The sequence below is a fragment of the Vulpes vulpes genome, chromosome 4, assembly GCF_048418805.1.
Source record: "Vulpes vulpes isolate BD-2025 chromosome 4, VulVul3, whole genome shotgun sequence".
Classification (NCBI taxonomy): domain Eukaryota; kingdom Metazoa; phylum Chordata; class Mammalia; order Carnivora; family Canidae; genus Vulpes; species Vulpes vulpes.
In genome coordinates this window covers 63,895,024-63,920,479 of record NC_132783.1, presented here as the reverse complement: position 1 = coordinate 63,920,479, position 25,456 = coordinate 63,895,024, and the positions used below count along the sequence as shown (strand labels likewise).

The 25,456-nt window shown below is 39.0% G+C and overlaps 1 protein-coding gene and 1 pseudogene across 8 annotated transcripts in view; both read left to right on the top strand.

The window, feature by feature from the left end:
- TBCE (tubulin folding cofactor E) overlaps positions 1-25,456 on the top strand; it is a 110,993-nt gene that overhangs the window by 55,443 nt on the left and 30,094 nt on the right. For all 8 annotated transcript variants that reach the window (XR_012001061.1, XM_026008719.2, XM_072755928.1 and 5 more), the window contains one exon: positions 20,958-21,042. Coding sequence is in view for 7 of the 8 variants with exons in the window: in XM_026008719.2 (XP_025864504.1) it covers positions 20,958-21,042 (85 nt within the window). In the remaining variant the exon portion in view is untranslated. The remainder of the gene's footprint in view (positions 1-20,957; positions 21,043-25,456) is intronic.
- LOC112927366 (non-POU domain-containing octamer-binding protein pseudogene) lies at positions 4,329-6,517 on the top strand (annotated as a pseudogene).

The following is a 25,456-nucleotide window of genomic DNA, read 5'->3' as shown; positions in this document are numbered from 1 at the left end:
CTTCTCTCTCTACTCTCACCCTACTCATGCTTACACGTTCTCTCTCTCTCCCTCTATCTGTGTCTCTCAAATAAATAAAATCTTTAGAAAAAAAAAAAACAGATTTTTTTTTTTTAGGTCTTGGATGATGTTTTTAATATACTTATATAACAATATTTTCTTATAGTTTCATTTAGTAACAGCACTCACTAATCTTCTGGGCCAACTTTGAAGCCTTGCTGCTGTTTCCTTTTTTTGTTTGTTTAGTATCAAAATAATATATGAGTGTGGTAAAATATAGTGCCTAAGGACTTACGATGAAAAGCAGTAGTGTCCAGCTGGTGGGTGTTTTTTTCACTGATTGGTTGTAGGTGTTTTCTTGATTAAGCCTATTTAATTGAGGTCACATGTATCTTTTCAGTTATGAGATGTTTTCTTCCAAGATTATCTTGGATAATTTTTACCCTTCCATTTTTCCTGCTTTTTCTTTCTGGCACTCCTGTTGGCTGCATATGGGATTTCCTAGATTGATCTTCCACATTCCTTTTTTCTTCCTTACATTTGGTTTGAAAAAATTGTGTTTGTCTTCTAAAATTTCCCATGTTTTGGATTCTTCTGATTACATCCACATGATGTCGTTAACATGTGCTTCTGTCTGTACATTTCCTATAAATTCGTAGTTTTATATAGGGTCTATTAGATTTAGGCTTGATGTCTCTCTTTTTTTTGTATGAATATTCTTTAGTTGATGTGTACTTCAGTCAGGAGGCACATAATGTCTGGCAGTATCACTGTTTGTGATGTTAGCAGCTCTTGATGAACATTTTTATATGGATTATTAAGGGTTGTCAAAATGGTAGAATTCTAATAATTTTCTTTTATCATTCTTCTGATGGACAGCTTATATCGTGGAAAATTTGTGTTAATTCCATGCTTTCCAAAATAATTGGGTGCTTGAAAGGCAGGAGATAAATGTTAGATTTTTTCCTTTTATTTATTAGTCTTCATTAAGATGAATTAATTGACTTAGAAAACCAGTGAATTTTTAAAAATCTTTATAAAGTCATGGGTTTAAGCATATTTGATCTGTTTGAGTCCATTGCTGTTATCCTTAATGATGCTCAAATTGTCCCTTATTTGGCCAGCAGGAATCCCTTCAGATTGATTTATGAGTCCTTTTTTTTTTTTTTTTTAAAAAGATTTTATTTATTTATTAGGGAGAAAGAGGCAGGAGAGGGAGAAGTGGACTCCCCACTGAGCAGGGAGCCGGATGCTGGACTCAATCCCAGGCCCCTGAGATCATGGTCTGAGCTGAAGGAGACGCTTAACCAGTTGAGCCACCCAGGTGCCCACATCTCACAAGGCAATTTCTCCAAAGGCCTGCTTTTTTTTTTTTTTTTTTTTTTAAGTGGCCAATAGTATTTGGAGGCCATAACCTGACCTCTAGGGGTGTTAATTCCTGATGGGCTGGTTGTTGTTTCTAGGCTATTTTTAGTCGACACAGCTATATTTGTTTATATATATTAATTCCTAGAATTAGAATAGGTTTAAGGAGGACGTGTATTTTTTTAGTACTTGTTATAAAAGTTTCAAACATAGAGCAGAGAATAGTATAAGGAATACTTGTATATACTTGTATGTCAATTTAACATTGCTAACATTCTGCCTTATTTGCTTCATCACTTTTAATTTTTTGCCTAAGCATTTTAAACAAAATGATATGCACAGTAGCATTTCATCTCTAAATACTTCACCATGTATCTCGAAAAAGTAACATTTTCTTACAGAATAGTATGTACACTTCAAACTCAAATTTTGAAAAATAAAAAATAAAAAAAATAAACAAAAAAAAAAACCAAACTCAAATTTTGATTCATATTATGTTGGCAAATAGAGTTCTTTTATGGTTTATGTAAGCCAATCAATAAACCAGATTATTGAAAAACTTTGTCCTAATTAACTTCGTGGTTTATAGTCTTTGAAGATTACTCCTAAGGTAGCATGCTTCTATTCTTTAAAATGGGTAATCATATAGTCCTTCAAAATGATAGGTCTTCCTTTTTTAGTGTGGTTGACATGCACAGGTGTACAACAGAGTGATTGGACAACTCTGTAGTTATGCTATGCTCACTGCAAGTGTAGCCACCATTTGTCACCGTACAATACAGTGCTACTACAATACCATTGACTGTATTCCCTACCCTGACCTTTCATCTCCATGACTCGCTCATTCCATAACTGGAAGCCTGTACCTCCCACTCCCCTTCAGCCATCTTTCCCATCCCCCCAAATACCCCTTCCTTCAAGGAAACCATCAGTTCTCTATGGGTCTGTTTCTGCTTGGTTTATTTCAATTTTTAGATTCCTTGTGAAGTCATGATATTTGTTTTTCTCTGTCTGACTTATTTCAGCAAAATTTTAGGTGTTTTAACCTGTTTATACCATTAAAATTCTGCACTATCCTTTGTCTTGATTAATTTTATGTATTTTATTTTTATATTTAATTTTTTTTTAAGAGAGCATGTGCATGTGAGTGAGGGTGATATGGGATGGGGGGGGGGGAGGGGCAGGGGCAGAGGGAGAGTAGGCTCCATGCCAGTGGCCTTGATCTCATGACCCTGAGATCATAACCTGAGCTGAAACCAAGAGTCAGATGCTTATCCAACTGAGCCACCTAAGTGCCCCTTTTTTATTAATTTTAGATGTGAGTTTCTTATTCCCTCATATAAAGAAAATCTGAGTCTGTTACTGTTATACTTTTTTTTTTTTTTTTTTTGCCAAAGAAGAAAGTTGTTTATTTAACATTTTAAGGCTTTTGTAGCATTTATTTATCCACTTTAGGTTTTTGACATTATTAATGAGTTGAGTTATATTACCCAAGGTTTTTTTTTTTTTTTTTAAGTGATCTCTGTGCCCAACGTGGGGCCTGAACTCACTTCCCTGAGATCAAGAGTCACATGCTCTATGGACTGAGCCAGCCAGGTGCCTCTAAAGTATTTCACAGCTTTTATTGAACTAATACGTATATTGAGAATCAGAGTCAACACAAATTATTTGGTAGCAAATTTCTACATGAAATATGTATAACAGTGCTGTTCTTTGAGAAATTTTCAGATAAATCATGCTTTTGTCCTCCTACCACAGCAAATAGAAATGTATATGTGTGTTTAAATGTGGTGATGACAGGATATGTTTTCATGTTCTGAGAGTTGATGGAAGAAATGGCTAAAGTTACTACTTGTTGTCTAGAAGAACATTTAAACATTGTGTTAAAGCCAAAGTTGTTGGGGTGCCTGGGTGGCTCAGTTGGTTAAGCATCTGCCTTCGGCTTAGGTGATGATCCCAGGGTCCTGGGATGGAGCCCCATGTAGGGCTCTTTGCTCAGGGGGGAGCCTGCTTCTCTCCCTCTGCCTGCTGCTCCCCCTGCTTGTGGTCTCTCTCTCTCTCTCTAATAAATGAATAAAATCTTAAAAAAACAAAAACCACCCAAAGTTGTTGTCTTTGACAGACACATGATAGAATTCAGATGAAAAATCATAAATAGTGTAACTTAAGTAATGCATTTAATTATTTCAGGATGCTTTTTATAGCTTATTTATTACTGGTGTGTAGCCCTGCTTAAAACTGGTGGCAGATTTTATTATAGGAGTGATAGGCACTTGGTAATTTGTAACTTCAAGTGTTTTAGGCCCCTGGTCATTCCATATTTATAGATGCAAAAAATTTGGTACTCAAGTGTGTACTTGTTTGAGGCTTTGGACAGATGTGGGATTGCTTCCTGAGAGAGAATGATTGCTCCTGAGTGGTATTTCTGTAGCTCACATTTGCACTAATGTGGATGGCCCTCTACTTTGAAGGGTCATTATGAGGATTCAGTGAATTAATATATATAAAGCATTTAGACCTATGCCTGGTAGAAAGTAAGAGCTTTTTAAATGTTAGATATTATTGGTTTTGCTGTTCTTATTGTTGTGAATCAGAAAAAAAAAAAAAAAACTCTTTTCTCAGAACAACTTCATTTCTATCTATAGGAAAATCATCATGGAATATTGATTTTTGTTAGAGTGTGGTACTCATTGTCATCTGTCAGGAAATTTATGTATAAATTTAAAAATCTATTAATTTACAGCCCTCAGGGCCAGAAAGTGTGGTTGTTAATAAATTAAACTTTATCCTTCTCAACCCTGTGCCTTATATTTGGATTAGCAATATATTATACCTTCTCTTAGTTTGAAATTGTTGTCATTTCACTGTAATTAGAAACCTAGCCAAGATAACATCTGTTGAAGAAGGGAAGTCTAATGCAGTGTGCCTGGGGTACTTGTTAAAAATATAAATTCTCGGGGATGGTAGAGGCCGTGTAGTGTCGCCGTTACTCTGAGGAGAGAACAGTCGGTAGCGGGGTGCAAAAATGCAGAGCAATAAAACCTTTAACTTGGAGAAGCAAAGCCATACTCCAAGGAAGCATCATCAGCATCACCACCAGCAGCACCACCAGCAGCAACAGCAGCAGCCACCACCGCCAGCAATACCTGCAAATGGGCAACAAGCCAGCAGCCAAAATGAAGGCTTGACTATTGACCTGAAGAATTTTAGGAAACCAGGAGAGAAGACCTTCACCCAACATAGCTGGCTCTTTGTGGGCAGTCTTCCTCCTGATATCACTGAAGAGGAGATGAGGAAACTATTTGAGAAATATGGGAAAGCAGACGAAGTCTTCATTCATAAGGATAAGGGCTTTGGCTTTATCTGCTTGGAAACACGACCTTAGCGGAGATTGCCAAAGTAGAATTGGACAACGTGTCACTTTGTGGAAAGCAGCTGCGTGTGCGCTTTGCCTGCCGTAGTGCATCCCTTACAGTCTGAAACCTTCCTCAGTATGTTTCCAATGAACTGCTGGAGGAAGCCTTTTCCGTGTTTGGCCAGGTGGAGAGGGCTGTAGTCATCGTGGATGATCGAGGAAGGCCCTCAGGAAAAGGCATTGTTGAATTCTCAGGGAAGCCAGCTGCTCGGAAAGCTCTGGACAGGTACAGCGAAGGCTCCTTCCTGCTAATCGCATTTCCTCGGCCTGTGACTGTGGAGCCCATGGACCAGTTGGATGATGAAGAGGGACTTCCAGAGAAACTGGTTATAAAGAATCAGCAATTTCACAAGGAGCGAGAGCAGCCACCCAGATTTGCACAGCCTGGCTCCTCTGAGTATGAGGATGCCATGCGCTGGGAGGCACCGATTGAGATGGAGAAGCAGCAGCAGGACCAAGTGGACTGCAACATCAAGGAAACTCATGAGAAGCTGGAGATGGAGATGGAGGCTGCTCGCCATGAGCACCAGGTCATGCTAATGAGACAGGATTTGATGAGGCGTCAAGAAGAACTTAGGAGGATGGAAGAGCTGCACAACCAAGAAGTGCAAAAACAAAAGCAACTGGAGCTCAGGCAAGAGGAGGAGTGCAGGCGCCGAGAGGAAGAGATGCAGCGGCAACGGGAAGAAATGATGCGGCGACAGCAGGAAGGATTCAAGGGAACATTCTCTGATGTGAGAGAACAGGAGATACGGATGGGGCAGATGGCTATGTGAGGTGCTATGGGCATAAACAATAGAGGTGCCATGCCCCCTGCTCCAGTGCCAGCTGGTACCCCAGCTCCTCCAGGACCTGCCACTATGATACCAGATGGAACCTTGGGATTGACCCCACCAATAACTGAACGCTTTGGCTAGGCTGCTACAATGGAAGGAATTGGGGCAATTGGTGGAACCCTCCTGCATTCAACTGTGCAGCTCCTGGAGCTGAATTTGCTCCAAACAAACGTCGCCGATACTAATAAAAATTTCAATGTCTAGTTTCCCCAAAACCCTTAAAAGCAGGACCCTTTTTGGACTAGCCAGAATTCTGCCCTGGAAAAGTGTTAGGGATTCCTCCCAATAGTTAGGTCTTCCTTGCCTGTACTACTTTGAGGGAGTTTACTGGAGGCTGAAGGCAAGGGAGGGGCGATATTTAACAAATCAGTTCTGTGTGGTATATCGTTTAACTAATTGATTCTGTGTGGTGCATTCCTGAAGTCTCATGTGATTGTTGAGGGTCTTGGGGGGGGGGGAGGTGTGGAACCATGGCAAAATGGATCCAGTTAGAGCCCCCATTAATCTTGATCATTCCATTCTTGTCCATCCTGTTCTTTTTGCTTTCTCATTCTTATATCCTCCAACCCCATAGACACTGCCACATATACCACAAAAACAAACATCCCCCTATGACCTTAGCCCCATTTCATTCACTCACAGGTGGGAATTCAGGCAAATGTCCACAGAGGTCACAGACAACATACATATGATTCTGTTATATCCAGTATATTACCCCTTCATGTTCTAAGGAAGACCTTTCTCTTAGAGATTTTCATTTTAGTGTATCTTTAAAAAATCTTGTGTTAAGTTGCCTCCATCTTTTTTCTGGGTAAGGACAACCCAGGAATGGCCCTTTTATGTCTATGATGCTGTTCACAGCTTTTGATAGTCCTAGTACAATCTTGGGAACAGGGTTGCTGTATGCTGAAGGTCAGACAGTAGCTCTTAGCCTTACCTATCTTAGGTAGTTATGCTTTGCATTTCTTTTATTGGTGTACCATGTTTGATTGGTCCCTGGTACCTTTGGAGTTTTTCTGAGAAATGGAGCAGTAATGCAGCATCAACTTATTAAAATACGTTTTAAGCCTTTAAAAAAATAAAATAGAAATAGAAATTCTCAGATTCTATATCCAGAGATTCTTTTTTTTTTAAAGATTTTGTTCATGAGAGACAGACATAGGTAGAGGGAGAAGCAGGCTCCCCTCAGGGAGCCTGATGCGGAACTTGATCCCAGGATCCCGGGATCATGACCTGAGCCAAAGGCAGACATTCAACCACTGAGCCACCCAGGTGCCCTATATCCAGAGATTCTAATTGAGTAGGCTGGAGTTATGGCTTAGGACTCATTTTTTTAGCATGCTCTCTCGAAGATTCTGATTCCACACTTTTGAGAATGGTTGAGTGTTTATTCCTTAGGAATAGCCACTTGTGCAACACCAGTGAATATGTGGTAAAGCTGTTACCAGGTAGGATGTGTTCATCATTAGCTAATTTGATGCTCCTTATCCAAGCACTCTTGGGACAATTGACTATCAGCTTAGGGACAGGGAAATGTTTTCTTCTAATGAAATTTCTTCTTTTATAAAATCTTTTATTTTATTTTAAATCTGTTTTATTTTATTTTATTTTATTTTAATCTATTTTATTTTAAATCTGTTTATTTAAGAGAGAGATAGAGACAGGACAAGTGGGGGGCGGGGCAAGGGGCAGAGTGAGAGCCCTGATATGGGGCTTGACCCCAGGACCCTGGGATCGTGACCTGAGCCGAGTGCAGACACTTCACCGACTGAGCCACCCAGGCACCCCAAACAAAAGTTTCTACTACTGGTCAAGAGAATTGCATCTTTTTCTTGTTGCAAGGAAGGCCAGAGCTAGATTTTGTACGACATTGCTATTTTTTCAGTAATTCTCTACTTTTTAAGTGCTTCTTATCCCTCCTCCCGATCACCCCCTTTTTGTTAATGGGGTTTTTTTTCAATTTTTATTTATTTATGATAGTCACAGAGAGAGAGAGAGACAGGCAGAGACATAGACAGAGGGAGAAGCAGGCTCCATGCACCGGGAGCCCGACGTGGGATTCGATCCCGGGTCTCCAGGATTGCGCCCTGGGCCAAAGGCAGGCGCTAAACCGCTGCGCCACCCAGGGATCCCTTGTTAATGGTTTTTTTTTTTTTTTTTTTTTAATTTTTTTTTTTTTAATTTTTATTTATTTATGATAGTCACAGAGAGAGAGAGAGAGAGAGGCAGAGACACAGGCAGAGGGAGAAACAGGCTCCATGCACCAGGAGCCTGACGTGGGATTCGATCCCGGGTCTCCAGGATCGCGCCCTGGGTCAAAGGCAGGCGCCAAACCGCTGCGCCACCCAGGGATCCCTTGTTAATGGGTTTTAATCTTCCTGCACCTAGTTTTCTTTTCCCTGATTTTTTTTAAATTATAAATTATTGCAAATGTTTTTTTTAGACATACAGAATACAAAAGCAAAAGACTGCTTCGAGGTGACAATGACATGTTCCTAGAGCACAACTGCCTTAGGATAGCGCTGAAGACAAACCTACTTAATAATTTCAGAGAACCTGAGGCAGTTTAGACAAATCTTGTAATTGTGTGATTTCAGCCACGGAGATATCGAAACTTTGACTTTGTTTCAGCTATGAGCTGTTGTCAGTAGTTGAAGGCTCTAAACATGTGCCCTCTCTGAGGAGAGTAATTTTGTAAAGACCAACATCAACTGAATCAGATTAGTAACGTTGCTTAATAGAGATGGAAGATTCTGTATTTCTCATAATCACCCAAAGTCTGTTATTTACATTAGACTTCCACTCTGGGTGGTGTACATTTTATGGATTATGACAAACGTACAATGACTTCATCCACCATTATAATATTGCATAAGATAGTTTCAATGGGCTAACAATTCTCTGTGCTTTGCCTGTTCATCTCTTCCTCCTCCCTAAACCTGGTAACCCCTGATCATTGTCTCTATAGTTTTGCCTTTTTTTCCTGCCACTTAGTAATGTGCATTTAAATTTCCTCCTTATCTTTTTATGGCTTGATAGCTCATTTCTTTTTAATGCTAAATAATATTCCATTGTCTGGAGGTATCACAGTTTGTCCATGCTTCCAGTTGTGGCAATTATGAAGAAAGCTGCTATAAATATCTGTGTGGGGACGCCTGGGTGGCTCAGCAGTTGAGTATCTGCCTTTGGCTCAGGGCGTGATCTCGGAGTCTCGGGATTGAGTTCTGCATCAGGCTTCTTGCATGGAGCCTGCTTCTCCCTCTGCTGTATCTCTGCCTCTCTCTCTGTCTTTCATGAATAAATAAATTAAATCTATTAAAGAAAACCTGTATTAAACTGAAAAAAAAAAAAAAAGAAAATCTGTGTGCCAGCTCTTGTGTGGACATAACTCATTGGGTAGATACCAAGAAATATGATTGCTGGTTCATTGAATTCATCATTTTTAATTCTTGTTTTAGAGAAGTACCTGATCACAATTGTTTTTTCATGTGTCTTGATGTCCAGGGACAGAGTGAATCACCCCTCCTGGCCAGACTGTTTAGGCTTGGGTTTTATTTATCATTGTAGATTAATAAACCTATATTCTAGTGTCCGTTTCAGTCTTTTGCATTTTTGAATTTAGTAGATTAGGCTAATCAGGGCCTTACCACCTGTGGTATAGAGAAGGCAGGAGCCTGGATCTTACAGTGTTGGGATCCAACTGATGAGTTTGGTCCTGCCTAGCTGCCACTTCTGTCTACTTTCTCATCTCTACTGGCTCTGTACTTGCTACGCTGTCTTCAGTGGATGGAGTGATAGCTTGCTAAGCAAGAGGTATGCTTCATCAGAGTTAGAGCTGATGACAGTTGCATGCTGGCCTTGCTCTTTCTACCTGTATTTGAGAAGTGACTTGTTCCTTGCAGTATGAAAGCATGGCCTTCTTAGTAATGTCCATCAGCTCGATTCTTTCTGATGCTTTTATGATGAATAACCTTACTTACATTTATTTCTTATATAAAGGCCTTTGACAAAAAGTGGATTAAGCACAGAAGAATTGTGTATGTGCTAAGAATTTGGTCTTTTTTTTTTTTTTTTTGGCTATGTTATTTTAGCAAGCAATGACATAATAAAATATACTTGGTCTCTGCCTCAGGTTCCTGACACAAAGCTCCTCAAACCCATGTAACTTTGTATATGATAGGGTGCGAGGATCATATTTTGTTTTTTAATCTTGAAAATAAAAACTGCCAGGGTGCCTGGGTGGCTCAGTTGCTTAAGCATCTGCTTTCGGCTTAGGTCGTGATCCCACGGTCCTGGGATTGAGCCCTGCATTGGGCTCCCTGCTCAGTAGGGAGTCTGCTTCTCCCTTTTCTGCTACCTCTTCCCTTGCTTTTGCTCACTCTCTGTCTCTCAAATGAATAAATAAAATCTTTTTTAAAAACCCCACAAAACTGCCAGGGGGTGCCTGGATTGTGCTCAGTCCTTTGAGCCTCTGATTCTTGATTTTGGCTCAGGTCATGATTTCAGGATCCTAGGATTAAGCCCTAACTCTGACAGGCTTTTGACCATTCTCTTCCTCTCTCTCTGTCCTTCCCCCTGCTCGCACTCTCTATCTAAAATAGATCTTAAAAAAATAATAATAAAAATAAAAATTTCCAGTTATTTTACCAGCAAAAGATGGGCTTATTTAGGGGTGCCTGGCTGGCTTAGTTGGTAGAGCATGTGACTCTTGATCTTGGGATCATGAGTTTAAGCCCTATGTTGGGTATGGAGATTACCTAAAAACATGACTATTAAAAAAGAAAAAAGATAGGCTTTTTAGGAATAAAAGAATTGCAATCCAGGGCAAATAAACTGGCAAGGGACACCTGGGTGGCTCAGCAGTTGAGTGTCTGCCTTAGGCTCAGTGCGTGATCCCGGGGTCCTGGGATCAAGTCCCACATGGGGCTCCCCCCAGGGAGCCTGCTTCTCCCTCTGCCTGTTTCTCTGCCTTTCTCTCTCTATGTCTTTCATGAATAAATAAACAAAATCTTTAAAAAATAAAAACCAATAAACTGGCAAAACCCAGGCAAATCAGAGGGAATAAAAGGAGAGGCATGCTTTTTTAAGGAGGAAATGGGTAAGTTGGGAAGGCTGTTATAAATTACAAGTCCATTGGAGTGAACTGGGAGTTCATAGTATGGTGGCTTTTCATTGGCTGAGCTATTGCCCAGAGTATAAAGAAAGCCTCTCTTCTTCTGGAATTGTAGAGTAGTATCTGGGTGCAAGCTCAAGTTCGGCTCTTCCTGTTGGGTCTGCAGCTGACTACCAGTGGGCATGAGAGCTCCCTCTGTGAAATCACCTGGACTACATTTTAGTGAAATTTTCTATTACTGATTTTCATATGTTCTAATATTCTTAAGCCCCCGTTCCTGATGCCAAGAGCTTCTAAAGAAGGCCCTTGGAATCTCCAGAGATGAGTGTCTTTTTGTAGGCTAATGATGACTGGTGGTCAGGGTCCCCTAGAGAGCTTCAGGATGGGGGGCTTATCACCAGAAAGAATACACCTTAATTAGGAGCTTGGAACTTTCAGCCTCACCGCTACCCTCAGGTGGGGCAGCGGGGATTTGGGTGGTGGTGGGGAAAAGGGGCTGGAGATCAGTAGTCACTCATGCCTACCTGAGGAAGTCTCCATGAAAATCCCTAAACTGTGGGTTTGGGAGGGCTTCTGGGTTGGTGAACACACCCACATGCTGAGAGGGTGGTGTACCTCAAACCATAGGGACAGACCCCTGTGCTTAAGACCCTTCTGGACTTCTGCCTGGGTACCTCTTCATGTAGCTGTTCATCTGTTCTTTGTTATGTCTTTTATAATTAACTGGTAAATGTAAGAGTTTTCTTGATTTCTGTGAGCAGTTCTAGCAAATTATCAAACCTGAGTATGGAATGTGGAACCCCCAATTTATAGCCGGTTGCTGGATGTAGAAACTCCTGATTTATAGCTGATTTATAGTACAGGTGACAGCCTGGGACTTGTGACTGGCATCTGAAATGGGGGCATTCTTCTAGAACTGAGCCCATAATCTGTGGGATCTGCACTCATCTGGCCAGTGAGTATCAGTTTAGAGTTAAACTGTAGGACACTCAGTTCATGTCTGCCAAGAATTGAAGAATTACTTGGTGTGGAAAAACCAACACATCTGATAACAGAAGTGCTGTGAGATTGGAGGAAGAAAGTTTTTCCTTTAGGAAGTAACATATTTCCCTGAGCTTCTGTTACTTATCTTTAAAATCCAGATCCTATCTCTCTCCATGCTGATTAAATAGTGTTCTCAGGAGGAACAGGATAAAGTTCAAGCTCTTTACTGTGTCTGCAAGAAATTTACATTAGGAAGCAGCCTCTATTCACCCCTGCTAGTCTTTTTCTCCTGCCCCCAGCTCCTGCCCCTACCCCTGCGCTACACCTCCAGCTCTAGCTGTGCATGATTTTTTGAGGTTCCCTAAACAGATCCTGAGCTGTATTATGCCTTGGCCTCTGCTCTCCTTCCTTCTGTTACTACTGCATGTCTTTTCTACACTCACACCCCCAACAGTATGAAAGGTCTTATCTGTGCTTTCATAATGCCTGCACTCACTTTTATTCCAAGATTTATTCTTTGTACGATGATTGCCATGTATCCTTGTTAGAAATCTTTGAGATGTTTTGCAGCAAGAAATGGTCTTATTTATTTTCTATACTATTCATTTTTCTTTATTATTTACTTCCTTTTACTTTCTGTTGGTTTAATTTGCCGTAACATTTTGAGTTAGATGATTTTGTTTTAAAGATTTTATTTATTTGACAGAGCATAAGCAGGGGGAGTGGCTTCCTACTCAATGCAGGGATGTGGGCTTCAATCCCAGGACCCTGGGATCATGACCTGAGCCAAAGGCAGATGCTTAACCAACTGAGCCACATAGGCATCCCCCCTAGATGATTATTTTTAATCTGCTATCTAGCCTATACATTTAAATCTATAAGTTTCTCTCAAAGTGTACCTTGTGCCTACATTCCCCAAATTTTGAGGTATAGTATTTTTTTCATTCTGTTCAAAGTATTTTCTAATTTACATTGGGCTTTTTTTTTTTTTTTTAAAGGCTTATTTGAGGGAGAAAAAAAAAAGATTTATTTGAGGGATGCCTGGGTGGCTCAGCAGTTGAGTGTCTGCCTTTGGCTCAGGGCGCGATCCTGGTCCTGGGATCGAGTCCCACGTCCGGCTCCCTGCGAGGAGCCTGCTTCTCTCTACCTGTGTCTTTGCCTCTCTCTCTGTGTCTCTCATGAATAGATAAATAAAATCTTTAAAAAAAAAAAAAAAGATTTATTTGAGAGAGAGAAAGCATGCATGTGGTGGGGATGGGGGTGGGGTGGGGAGAAGGAGAGGGAGATAGAATCTCCACCAGACTCTTTGCTGAGCACAGGAGCCTGACGTGGGGCTCCATCCCAGGACCCTGAGAATATAACCTGAGCAGAAATCAAATTTGGATGCTCAACTGACTGCGCCACCCAGGTGTCCCCATGCTTCCGTTTTTTGATGCAAGGTAATTTTGAATGATATGGCTTGATTTCTATACATATGAGGATTTTCTAATAAACCTTTCATTATTGACTTCTAGCTGAATCCCACTGTGTACAGAGAAGCTACTCTGTGATTTCAGTCTTTTATATTATATTTTTATTCTGGTAAAATGCTCAGAAATTGTTATCAATTGTAAATTGTTATCAATTTACATTTTTTTACATTTTTTAAGTGTGTAGTTCAGTGGCATTGGGTGCATTCATATTGTTGTGCAAGCATCACCACCATCCATCTCCAGAACATTATTATCTTTCCAAAGTGAAATTTCATACTCATTAAACAGTAGTTTCTCATTCTCCCCTCTCTTGCCAGTCCCACCATTCTACTTCTGTCTCTTAGGAATTTGACTGTGGTATTTCTTTTCTTTTCTTTTCTTTTCTTTTCTTTTCTTTTCTTTTCTTTTCTTTTCTTTTTTTTTTTTTTTTGGTTTTTAATATATTTTAGAGAACACACGCATGCGAGCAGGGAAGTGGAGTGGAGGGGGAGATGGATTGAAAGAATCTCAAGCAGACTCTGTGCCACCGTAGGGCTTGATCTCATGACCCTGAGATCATGATCTGAGCCAAAATCAAGAGTGGGATGTTTAACCTACAGAGACCCCCCGGCGCCCCTGTGGTATTTATCTTTTATGACTGGCATAGCTCCCTGAGATATCTCACTGGCATATCTCAGGGTTCATCTATGCTGCAGCATGTGTCAGAACTTCCTTCCTTTTAAAGGCTGAATAATACTCTGTTGTATACATGTACTACATCAAAAAGAATAAAATACTTAGGAATTAACCAGGGAGGTGAAATGAAATGAAAACTATAAAATGTTGCTGAAAGAAATTAAGCACAAATTAAATGAAAGACATCCCGTGCTCCTTGATTGGAAGAGTTACTATTATTAAAGTGTCAGTACTACCCAAAGCAATCTACAGATTCTGTTTGATGCCTATAAAAATCCCAGTGACAGTTTCTGCTGACTCTTAATCAGAACATTTAGTTGTTTCTTGTTTCACTTTTTTGTTGATAATTTGGGTTTATATCTACCATCTTACTATTTGCTTTCTATTTGTCTTGCCTGTGCTCTTTTTTCTCTTTTTTGTTCCTATTCTCACCCCCCTTTTATTGGGTTATTTTTTAACACTATTTTTCCTCTCTATTAATCATACATTTTTTGTTATTAAGTAATTATCATGGAGGCCAAAACACGCATCTTTGACCTACAAAGTCTAATTAGTAATTTTACTTCTTCCTGGACTCATGCAAAGACTTTAGAATACTTGAATAGTAATTTTTGCTTACACACTTCCTAACTCCCGTTGGGCATTTTAATCTTTGTGCATATAAAGCACCAAGGACTGATATTAGTTTGTATAGTTTTTATTAATTTAGATTTATCCATGTATTTACCCTTTTCTGGCCTTTTATTCCCCTTTGTATCCTAGGATTTCATTGGGGATAATTTTCTTTTAAAAAAAAGGATTTTATTTATTTATTCATGAGAGACAGAGAGAGAGAGAGAGAGAAAGACAGACAGAGAGAGAGGCAGAGACACAGGCAGAGGGAGAAGCAGGCTCCATTCAGGGAACCCGACTTGGGACTCCATCCTGGGTCTCCAAGATCATGTCCTGGGCTGAAGGTGGCGCTAAACCGCTGAGCCACCCAGGCTGCCCTTATAATTTTCTTTTTACTTGAAGATCACTCCTATTAATTTTTCTTTACTGAAATTGTGTTTTTTAAATTTTTTAATTGTGGTTACATGCACATGAAATATAAAATTTGCCATTTCAACCATTTTTTATTAAAAATTCTTAGTTGTAAAAAAATTCTTAGTTATAAAATATATAACAAAACTTACCATTTTAATCTTTTTTGAATAGACTTTATTTTTTACACCAGATTTAAGTTCACAGCAAAATTGAATAGCAGGTAGAGAGATTTCCTCCTGCCCCCACACATACATAGTGTCCCCCATTACCAATGTCCCTCACTGGGGTGCACATTTTTTGCAGTTGATTAACCTGTATCAATAAACCATTATTGCTTAAAGTCCATTGAACTCTTGGTGTTGTATATTCTGTTGGTTTGGAAAAATTTATATTGACCTGTATCATACAGAGTCGGTTCACCACCTTAAAAATTCTCTGTGCCCCACCTATTCATCTCTTCCTTCCCCCTAATGATTTTAACATGTTAAAATATTTAGTTATAAAATATACATAACAAAATGAAATAAAATATACATAACATAAAATTTATCATCTTAACCTTTTGGTTTTTTTAATCTTAACCATTTTTAAGTGTTTAGGAAAATAGTGACTACTCTAGGTACCACATATAAGTAGAATCATTCAGCATTTGTCCTTTCAGGGTGGCTTATTTCATTTAGCAAAATGTTTTCAAGGTTTATCCATGTAGCATGTGTGAGAACTTCATTCTTTTTATGGCTGAATATTCCATTGTGTGTATATTACATTTTATCTCTACATCTGTTGATGGATATTTGGGTTATTTCTGCTTTTTGGCTATTGTGGGTAATGACACAATGAACATTGGCGTACAAGCATGAGTCTTTTTTAATGCTTTTGGTTATATGCCTATAAGTAGAACTGATGAGTTGTATGGTAATTCTACATTTAGCCTTTTCAGGAACCACCAAAATGTTTTCCACAGTGGCAACATCATTTTATGTTCTCACCAGCAGTGTATGAGCATTCCAGTTTTTCCACATCCTTGCCAGCATTTGTGACTCTCCATTATTTTGATTATAGGTGTATTATTAAGTGTGAAGTGATATCTCATTGTGGTTTTGATTTGGATTTTTGTAATGCTTAATGATGAGCATCTTTTCATGTGTTTATTGGCTATTTGTGTATCTTTGGAGAAATGTCTATCCAAGTCCTTTGTCCATTTTTCAGTAGAGTTGTCTTTTTTTTTTTAAGTTTGTAAAACTCCAGTTAACTAACGTACAGTGTTGTATTAGTTTCAGGTGTGCAATATAGTGATTCAAATTTCCATACATCACTCTGTGCTCATCACGACAAGTACCCTCCTTAATCCCCATCACCTATTTCACCTATCCCCCACCCATCTCCCCTCTGGTGACCATCAATTCTCTATAATTAAGCGTCTGCTTCTTCATTTGTCTCTTTTTTTTTTTTCCCCATTTGCTTATCTGTTTTGTTTCTTAAATTCCGCATGAGTGAAATCATATAGTATTTGTCTTTCTGTGACTTATTTTTCTTAGCATTATATTCTCTGGCCCAATCCATGTCATTGCAAATGGCAAGATTTCATTCTTTTTTATGGCTGAGTAATATTCCTTTGTATATATAGGCTACATCTTCTTTATCCATTCATCAATTGATGGACACTTGGCTGCCTCCATATTTTGGCTATTCAGAATAATGTTGCCATAAACATAATGATACATGTATCCCTTTGGATTAGTGTTTTCGTATTTTCGGGGTAAATGCCCAATAGTGTGATTGCTAGATCTTACAGTAGTTCTATTTTTAACATTTTGAGGAACCTCCATACTGTTTTCCCTAGTAGCTGCACCAGTTTGAATTCCCATCAACAGTGCAAGAGGGTTCCTTTTTCTCCACATCCTTACCAACACCTGTTGTTTCTTGTGTTGCTGATTTTAGCCATTCTGACAAGTGTGAGACATGCAGGTGGCCAACAGACACATGAAAAGATGTTCAGCATCACTTACCACTAGGGAAATGCAAATCAGAACTACAGTTGGGTTGTCTTTTTGTTGTTGAGTTTTAGTTGTTTTTAATATTCTAGATATTAAGCACTTATCACAGTAGTGATTTGTAAGTATTTTCTCCCATTCTATAGGTTGTCTTTTCACATTCTTGATAATGTCCTTTGCACATAAATGTTTAATTTTTATGAAGTCCAGTTTATTTTTTCTTTTGTTGCTTGTGCTTTTGGTATTATAATCCAAGAATCCATTGCCAAATCCATGGTCCTGAAGATTTATCTCTAGTTTTCTCTAAGTGTTTTATGATTTAGCTCCTATATTTAGGTTAATGATCTATGTTGGGTTGTGCGGTAGGGGACCTATGATATGAGGTATCCAATTTTTTTTGCATGAGCATATCTAGTTGTCCTAGCACCATTTTTTGAAGACTCTGTCCTTTCCCCATTGGGCGTTTTTGTAAAAAATCAATTGACCGCTTTTGGGTTCACTTTTGGTCTCTAAATTCTATTCCATTTGTCTAGATGTTATCTATCCTTTTGCCTGTTTTGATTACAGTAGCTTTATAATAAGTTTGAAACTGGACACTGTGAGTCCTTTGATTTTGTATATCAAAATTGTTTTGGCTATTCAAGGTCACTTGTTCACTTTCACTTTTTTTTAAAAGATTTTATTCATTTATTCATGACAGACAGAGAGAGAGACAGAGGCAGAGACACAGGCAGAGGGAGAAGCAGGCTCCATGCCGGAAGCCCGATGTGGGACCTGATCCCGGGACTCCAGGATCACACCCCGGGCCAAAGGCAGGCGCCAAACCACTGAGCCACCCAGGGATCCCCTCACTTTCACTTTTTGAGGGATGTTTTCACCAATTACAGTGTTCCAGAACCCCAGTTATTTTCTTTCAGTATTTTGAAGATATCCTTCATCTTCTGGCTTTTACTGTTTTAATGGAGAAGTCAGCTGTTGGTCTGGTTGTTCTTCTTTGAAGGTAATCTGTTTCCTCTTCCCCAACCTCAGCTGAATTAGGATTTTTCTTGTTGTCTTTGGTAGATGTCGGTTTTACCCTAATGTGTTTGGACGTAGTTTTCTTTGCATTTTTAGTTTGGTGTTTTTTGAGGTTTTTGAAACTGTGGTTTGATGACATTCTTTAGTTTTATAATATTATCAGACACTATTTCTTCAAAGGTTGCTTCTTCCACAATCTCTCCTCTCTTTTTGGGCCTCCAGTTATATATAAACTAGAGCTTTATGGGGTACCCTCTGTGTCTCTTCACTCTGTTCTGTGTATTTCACCCCTTTGTCACTGTACATCATTTTCAATTTTTTTCTGACCTATTTTTAAATAAGGCACAATATAATATATTTTAAAACTCTTATCATTGGAATATAATTTGAGTTGTGTTTTTTGAGTTCCAGAATTTTTATTTAGGGTTCAAAAATACAGTTTTAAGATTTCTTGCTGAGGGCAGCCCTGGTGGCTCAGCGGTTCAGTGCTACCTTCAGCTCAGGGTGTGATCCTGGAGACCCAGGATCAAGTCCCATGTCGGGCTCCCTGCATGGAGCCTGCTTCTCCCTTTGCCTCTCTCTCTCCTCTCTGTGCTTCTCATGAATAAATAAATAAAATCTTTTAAAAAATAATAAAATAAAATAAAATTTCTTGCTGAAATTACAAGCTCATCTTTTATTTTCCTGAAAATATTAAACTAGTTAAAACTCCATTATGCAGATGCCTGATGAGTGTGTTGGCTATTGTTTTCCTTGGTTCTCAGTCACAGAGTCTTTGTCTTTTTCCATATTTGGATATTTTTGTTAGAGTGCCAGATGTGATGATTAAAAATTATAATTTGAGCTTTGCAATGGTGTTATTTTTCTCCAGAGCAGACCGAAATTTATTCTGGCAGATAGCTAGGGTGAGTTGCAATCCCAGATCACTTTAAACTTATCTGAGAATGAGATTACTTGAAGGTGGCCTTGAATCCCTACAAGGGCTAGTTTATTTAGTGCTGGTTCCTCCTTACTCTCAGAATGAAGACATTTTGAGCCCCATACAAATCGTAGAGAGTTTCTCAGCAATTTTCACCTTCTCTGGGGGGCTGTGATTTTCTGTATTGATTTCTTATCCCCTGAAATCTGTCCAAAGCTCTCTTCAGCTTTTTAGCTTCTTATATCAAAATTATCAGATGCCTCAAGGGGAAAAGATTGCTCTAAATGCTTATTAGCTCAACTCTTTGGGTTTCCCTCTTTTCCCACATGTTGGTCATGTAATTCTTCACTACCTTGGTAGCTCTCTAGGATGTACACATATTTTAAAAATTGTAGTAAATAGACATAACTAAATTGACCATTTTAACCATTTTTAAGTATATAGTTCAATGGTATTAAGCACATTAACATTGTCATGCAGCCCTAACCACCGTGTATCTGGAGCCCTTTACTTTATGTAACTAGAACTCTGTACCCATTAAATAATGATTCCCCATTCTCTTCTCCCCTTAGCCCCCGACAACCTTCATTTTACTTTTGGTCTCTAAATTTGACTGCTCTAAGTGTCTCATATATGTAGAATCCTATATTGTCTTTTTGTGTCTGGCCCATGTCATTTTAGCATAGTATCTTCAAAGCTCAACCATGCTGTAGCATATCTGAGAATTTCATTCGTTTTCAAGGCTGAATAATATTCTGTTGTATGGATATAACACATTTTGTGTGTCCATTCATCATTAATGGACACTTGGGTTCCTTCCACCTTTTGGCTATTGTGTATAATGCTGCTGTGAATATAGATATATACATGTCTACATGTCTGAGTCCCTGCTTTCAGTCCTTTTAGGCATATGCCCAGAAGTGGAATTGCTAGATCATACAGTAATTCTTTGTTTAGCTTTTTGAGGAAGTATTCTATTGTTTCCCATAGTGGCTGCAGCATTTTACATTGCCATCAGCAATGCACAAGGGTTCTTATTTTTTCCCTCACCCTCACCAGCACTTGTTTTTTTGTTTTTAACTTTTGCCATCATAATTGATGTCAAATGATTTTCAAAAGTAGTTTATCTAACTATGCTGGTTTTCACCAGGAGTGCTGATCCAGAAGTGAAACTTTCCACCTTTCTTTTGCACCTAGCACGGTGCTGTATACATAGTGGAAGGAAGGAGGGAAGGTAAAAGGAAATGCTCTGGAAGCACCTGGGTGGTACAGTCGGTTAAGCCTGTGCTTTTGGCTCAGATCATGATCCTAGGGTCCTGGGATGGAGCCCTGTGTCAGGCTTCCTGCTCAGTGGGGAGCCTGCTTCTCCCTCAGCTCCTCCCCTGCTGTGTTCTCTCTCACTCAGTTTCTCCCCCCCATCTCACTCCCCCCCTCCCTCCTTCCCTCCCTCCCTCCCTCCTTCCTTCTCCCGTCAAATAAATAAATAAATAAAATATTAAAAGAAAAAGAAAGAAAACGCTCTGGAGACTGTGAGGTGGCATACCAAATATGAGGTATGAGTCATAGACAGTGAAGTGTGATGGATAAGCCTTAGCTTCTGGAGTTAGAATGACCTGGGTTTGAAGTTGTGTGACTTTCAGCAAGTTATTTTACCTATGTTGAATAAGGATGCTATTTACATATAGATTTTTATTTTATGCAAAGCAGTTTAGTAGACTAGGAATCTAAAAACTTGTATTTGGGAATTGGTAAAAAGAAGGTAACAATATCTGCTTTGCAAAACTGAAATGTCTCTTGTGAGGATAACATGAGTTAATGTGAAGAAAAGTTTCTGGCATTTAGTAAGTGCTCAGTAAATTTTAGCTATTGTTTCCTACAGTTGTAGTTTTCATTGGCTTTTGAACCAAATGTGTTATCATATTTGCTCATTGCAGTCTTGAGTCCAATGTTAACTTGCCCCTTTTCAAAAGATCTTTTTCTCCCCCAGTGGTGTCTGTGTGATAGAGTTTCCATTGCCTACTGTATTTGCTTGCAGAAAAAAGGAACATTAATTATTTCTGTCATCACTTAATCCTCATTTGGTTTTTCTTTTTTCTGTCTCCCCCCACCCCACCCCCATTTGGTTTTTCTTATTCTGCTAGGACTCTGGTTAGGAGTAGAATGGGATAATCCTGAGAGAGGAAAGCATGATGGAAGCCATGACGGGACTGTGTATTTTAAATGCAGGTAAGTTCTCATGAATTTGCATGGTTATTGGGATAATTTTTAATAGTCGAACAAAGGGGGATGGGGATGAAGAAATGTTTGGCTTTGGGCATAGTTATAACGTGGAATTTGATGTATTACAAAAAAAAAAACAATTCTATTTGCAGAGTTTTTTTCCTTGGTTTTTAAAATTCTGGCTCTTCACAAGTAAAGTTTATTGCTTTTTCCTTCTTTGCATTTTGTTTTTTGACAGATTTTTTTTAATTGGGTAAATGGAAACCTTTCTGATTGATTCATTAACAATATGCAATCCACTAAGTGAATAATAAAAAAGAGAAATAGCCTACCCAATAAGAAGCAGATTAAACAAAATACAGAACATTCAAATAGTGGAATGCTAGGTCACCATTAAAAAAAACTCTTAGCATGGAAAGAGTTACACTTTATATTGCATATCTACTAATATTTTTAACTGCTTGATTTCAGAGAAACCACCTGAAGCTTTGAGAAGGGTGGTTGGGTACTTTCAGACAGAATCTGCCTTTTAAATTTTTGTTGTTTGTTTTCTTATAGGTTTCAGTTTCTCAAAAAGATCTTTTAACATCAAAGTTATTTTTCCTTAAGTGTGGTACAGTGAATGCAGTCCTGGCCTGGAAGTCAAGAGGCTTCTAACACAGCTCTTAACAATCCTTATGACCCTGAATGAGACTAAATTTACTAACCTCTAAAATGAGGGATCAAATTAGATAATAGCAGAATATTATAGCAGGTCCCAGCCTACCATTCTGTAATTTTAGAGAATCAGGATAGAAGAAGAATTAACATGTTGGTAGAGGCCAGTTGTGATGGTAGAAGGCAGACGTTGAATGAGGCCACCTCAAAAGTGTCAAGAGTTCATGGAAGATGTATTTAGGGAGGTGTGGAAATAGAAACTTCTTATCGGGACCTGTTGATCCCTCACTCACCTGAACCATGTATGACCTCATAAACCTTCCAGTGAAGAAACTTTTCCTAAAAAGCCTACCCAACACAATTCCTTTTTCTAGAAGCTTGTCTGCATCATCTCTGATTGCATCAACCTTAATGAGCTCTAGATAGATTTCCCCTGAAGTGCTTGCTGATGAGAGACCTTAGTTCAGGGATCAGGGATTCAGTTGTTTGGATTCTTACCTGTGCAACGAAATAAGGAAATGCTATTCCATCTTCCAGTGTAGTCATGCATGAACATTTACAGACTGAAATGTGTATTCTCTTGTTATAAACTACTTTTTCTTCATTTCTTCGAATTGAGTCTTTTGCTGATTTTAAGCCCTATATGGGCAGGTAATGTTAAGTATGAATTCCATTTAAAGATATTTATGGGGCAGTACAGAAGGGAGCATTTTGGGCTTGATGTGGTGGAAAACTACTGTAAAAAATGACCTTTATAGTTGTTAGTGCTTATATTGGTATTATTAGAACATGGCTAATAGAGATTATATCAGTATCTTGGAATCTCAACATCAGACAAACCAGATTACATTACCTGTATTTGTTATTAAGTTAATTCAGATCTCTTCTTCATATGTCATACACACTTCTTCCCTGTCAAGAAATTCACTGGAACCTTTTTTTCAAATTTTACTTGAAAAGTCCTAATGAGATAATTTTACCACAGTAAATGTTTTATGTTTAAGTGTTATTTTCATGAAGCCAAAGCAATTTTAAGTTGCCAGATCATAAATTTTCTCATCATATACTTGTGAAAGAGGTAAATAGTGAAATGATGGTGTACCTGTTTAAGAAAAATGAGTCAAAAGTCATCGTGTTAGAGCAGGACTAGGATCCTCTTTTCTTCAGAAGCTTGTATTAGTATCAGATGGCTGATGGTGTTACATATATAACAAGGTAGTTTAGTGCTTTGGCATATAAATCTTATAAAAGTTAGTCTGCTGTCCTTTCTATTTTAAGCAAGATGTCAGAATATATTAGGTGGATGTTTGGTGAGCTCACTTGAGTCTCTCCAGTATCCAGTTGGTAGGATGACTGATACTGTGCTGTTCAGGGTTAGGTCCTGTCTCTCCAGGACAGACCTTTAGAAGAGACAATGTAGTTTACAGGGTCTGGCTTATGGCATGTGTTCTTCTCAGAGTATTTTACCTCAACCAGTCCAGCTCACCAGCTCACCTTGATCTCATCAGACTCCAGTTCAGAGTAGACTAACATTTGCAAGGGTCTACCAGAACAGTATGGGGTGTGCTTTAACCCAGGGGATAAACATTTGTACAGTTAGCTTACAGTGTTGCCCTATTTTATCACATTTGTTCCTTATTCTGACTCTTTGAGGTAGTTATGAGGGGTATTATTACTTTTCACTGATGACCAAATATGGTAATGGCTTATGAGTAGAGCATTTTAATTGAGCTGAAATTCTGGCTAGGGATTCCTCTTTGTTACAGGCCTCTAAAAATAAGGTAAGTTCCCCCCGCCCCCACTGCCCAAGTAGTTGATGTGACCCTAACAGAAGAGGACAACTGATCACCTCCTAAGGCCACCACTAAACATGGGTTTTGATCATTTCATGTCAGCCTTAAGTCTCAATCCCATCTCTTATATAACTTGGGGTAAGTATGGCAATCTCTTGAGCCATTACCTATAATTAATATTTGTGTCCCTGTCAATTAATAGTAGTTTATATGTTTATCCCGGAATTTATGACTCTGAACCACTCATCAGTGCTCTTCCAGATGCTTCTGTTTTCTATCCTTGGGTTTTTGGGGAGTGGAGAGGTTTAGTTAAGGTGATTTACCTTGAAGTTCTTTGCAGCTTGTCCCTAGATAGCAGAGTGATTTCCAGTTTTTCTTTCTTTTAACCTAAACTGGAGAGTATACTCTAAATAGAAGTGTGTGGGTCAGTATTCCATTGCTCAGGTTTTATTTAAAATGTTCTCTTTCTGGGATGCCTGGGTGGCTTAGCAGTTGGGCGCCTGTCTTCAGGTCGTACCCCGGGATCCAGGATCGAGTCCCACATCGGGCTCACTGCATGGAGCCTGCTTCTCCCTCTGCCTGTGTCTCTGCTTCTCTCTCTCACTCTGTGTCTTTCATGAATAAATAAATGAATCTTAAAAAAAAAATAAAATGTTCTCTTTCCAAGCAGTTATCTTATTTTTCTGGTGAGTAAGAAATCTTTTTTTTTTTTTCTTTTTTAAGATTTTATTTTATTTATTTGAAATAGAGAGTGAGCGGATGTGTGCACACACATGAGCAGGTTAGAGGGTGGGGATTGGGGAGCAGGAGGAGAGTGAAAAGCAGACTCCCGCTGAACAGGGGCCTGACACAGGGCTCAATTCCAGGACCCTCAGGTCATGACCTGAACCTCAGGCAGATGTTTAACTGAGCCACGCAGGCATACTCCCCCTTTTTTTTAAGCAAATCTTAATATGTGACTCTTTGAGGTGCCTGGCTGGCTCAGTTGGTACGGGATGTGACTCTTGATCTTGGAGTTGTAAGTTTGAGTCCCATAGGTGTAGAGAGTACTTAAAAATAAATATCTTTAAATGGGTGCCTTGGTGGCCCAGTCAACTAAGCATCCAACTGTTGATCTCTGCTCAGGTCTTTTTTTTGTTTTTTTAGATTTTATTTATTTATTGATGGGAGACGCAGAGAGAGGCAGAGACATAGGCCGAGGGAGAAGCAGGCTTCTTGTGGGGAGCTTGATGAGGGACTCAATCCCAGGACCCTGGGATCACAACCTGAGCCAAAGACAGACATCAACCACTGAGCCACCCAGGTGCCCCTCTGCTCAGGTCTTGATCCTAGGGTTGTGAGTTCAAGCTGTGTTGGGCTCCATGCTGGGTATGGAGCCTACTTAAAATAAAGGAATACATATATACAAAAATTTTTTAAAATGACTTTTCTTCAGATCAGGCAATGGAATCTAATACTTGACATCAGAGGAAACTCACTCTAGACTGTGTGTATCATACTGGATAACTTACAAAATAGAATCTTGATTTGCTCATTTTGTGTGTGTCATAAGATTCTTGTAAAGTATTTTGAAGTTCCTGAATGAGCATTAATGGGTTAATATAAATTTTTTTTCTGTTATGGTGTTATAAGAATTTTTTTTTTAAAGTCACTAAATGTACTGTTAGTTTGCAGACAGGGCACATTTCTGCAAAAGATGAAAAAGAGAGGTATTTTATTCTTGAAAGACTCCCATAAATCAGGGCAAAATAAAAATTGCATCACTCAGGGTCAGTCTGCAAAAAAAAAAAAAAAAGAGCTGTTTTTCCTTTGGGAAAATAGTTTACCAGGTCATTTCTCCCATAAGCAATGTACATCATCGAGTGATATTGAAGTTAGTTATGCAGGCTTGCCTAAAAGTCTCTAAACATGTCTGTGGCAACATAGGGTATGAAGATCAACAAGATTTACTGGTATCTCCCCAGAGGCCC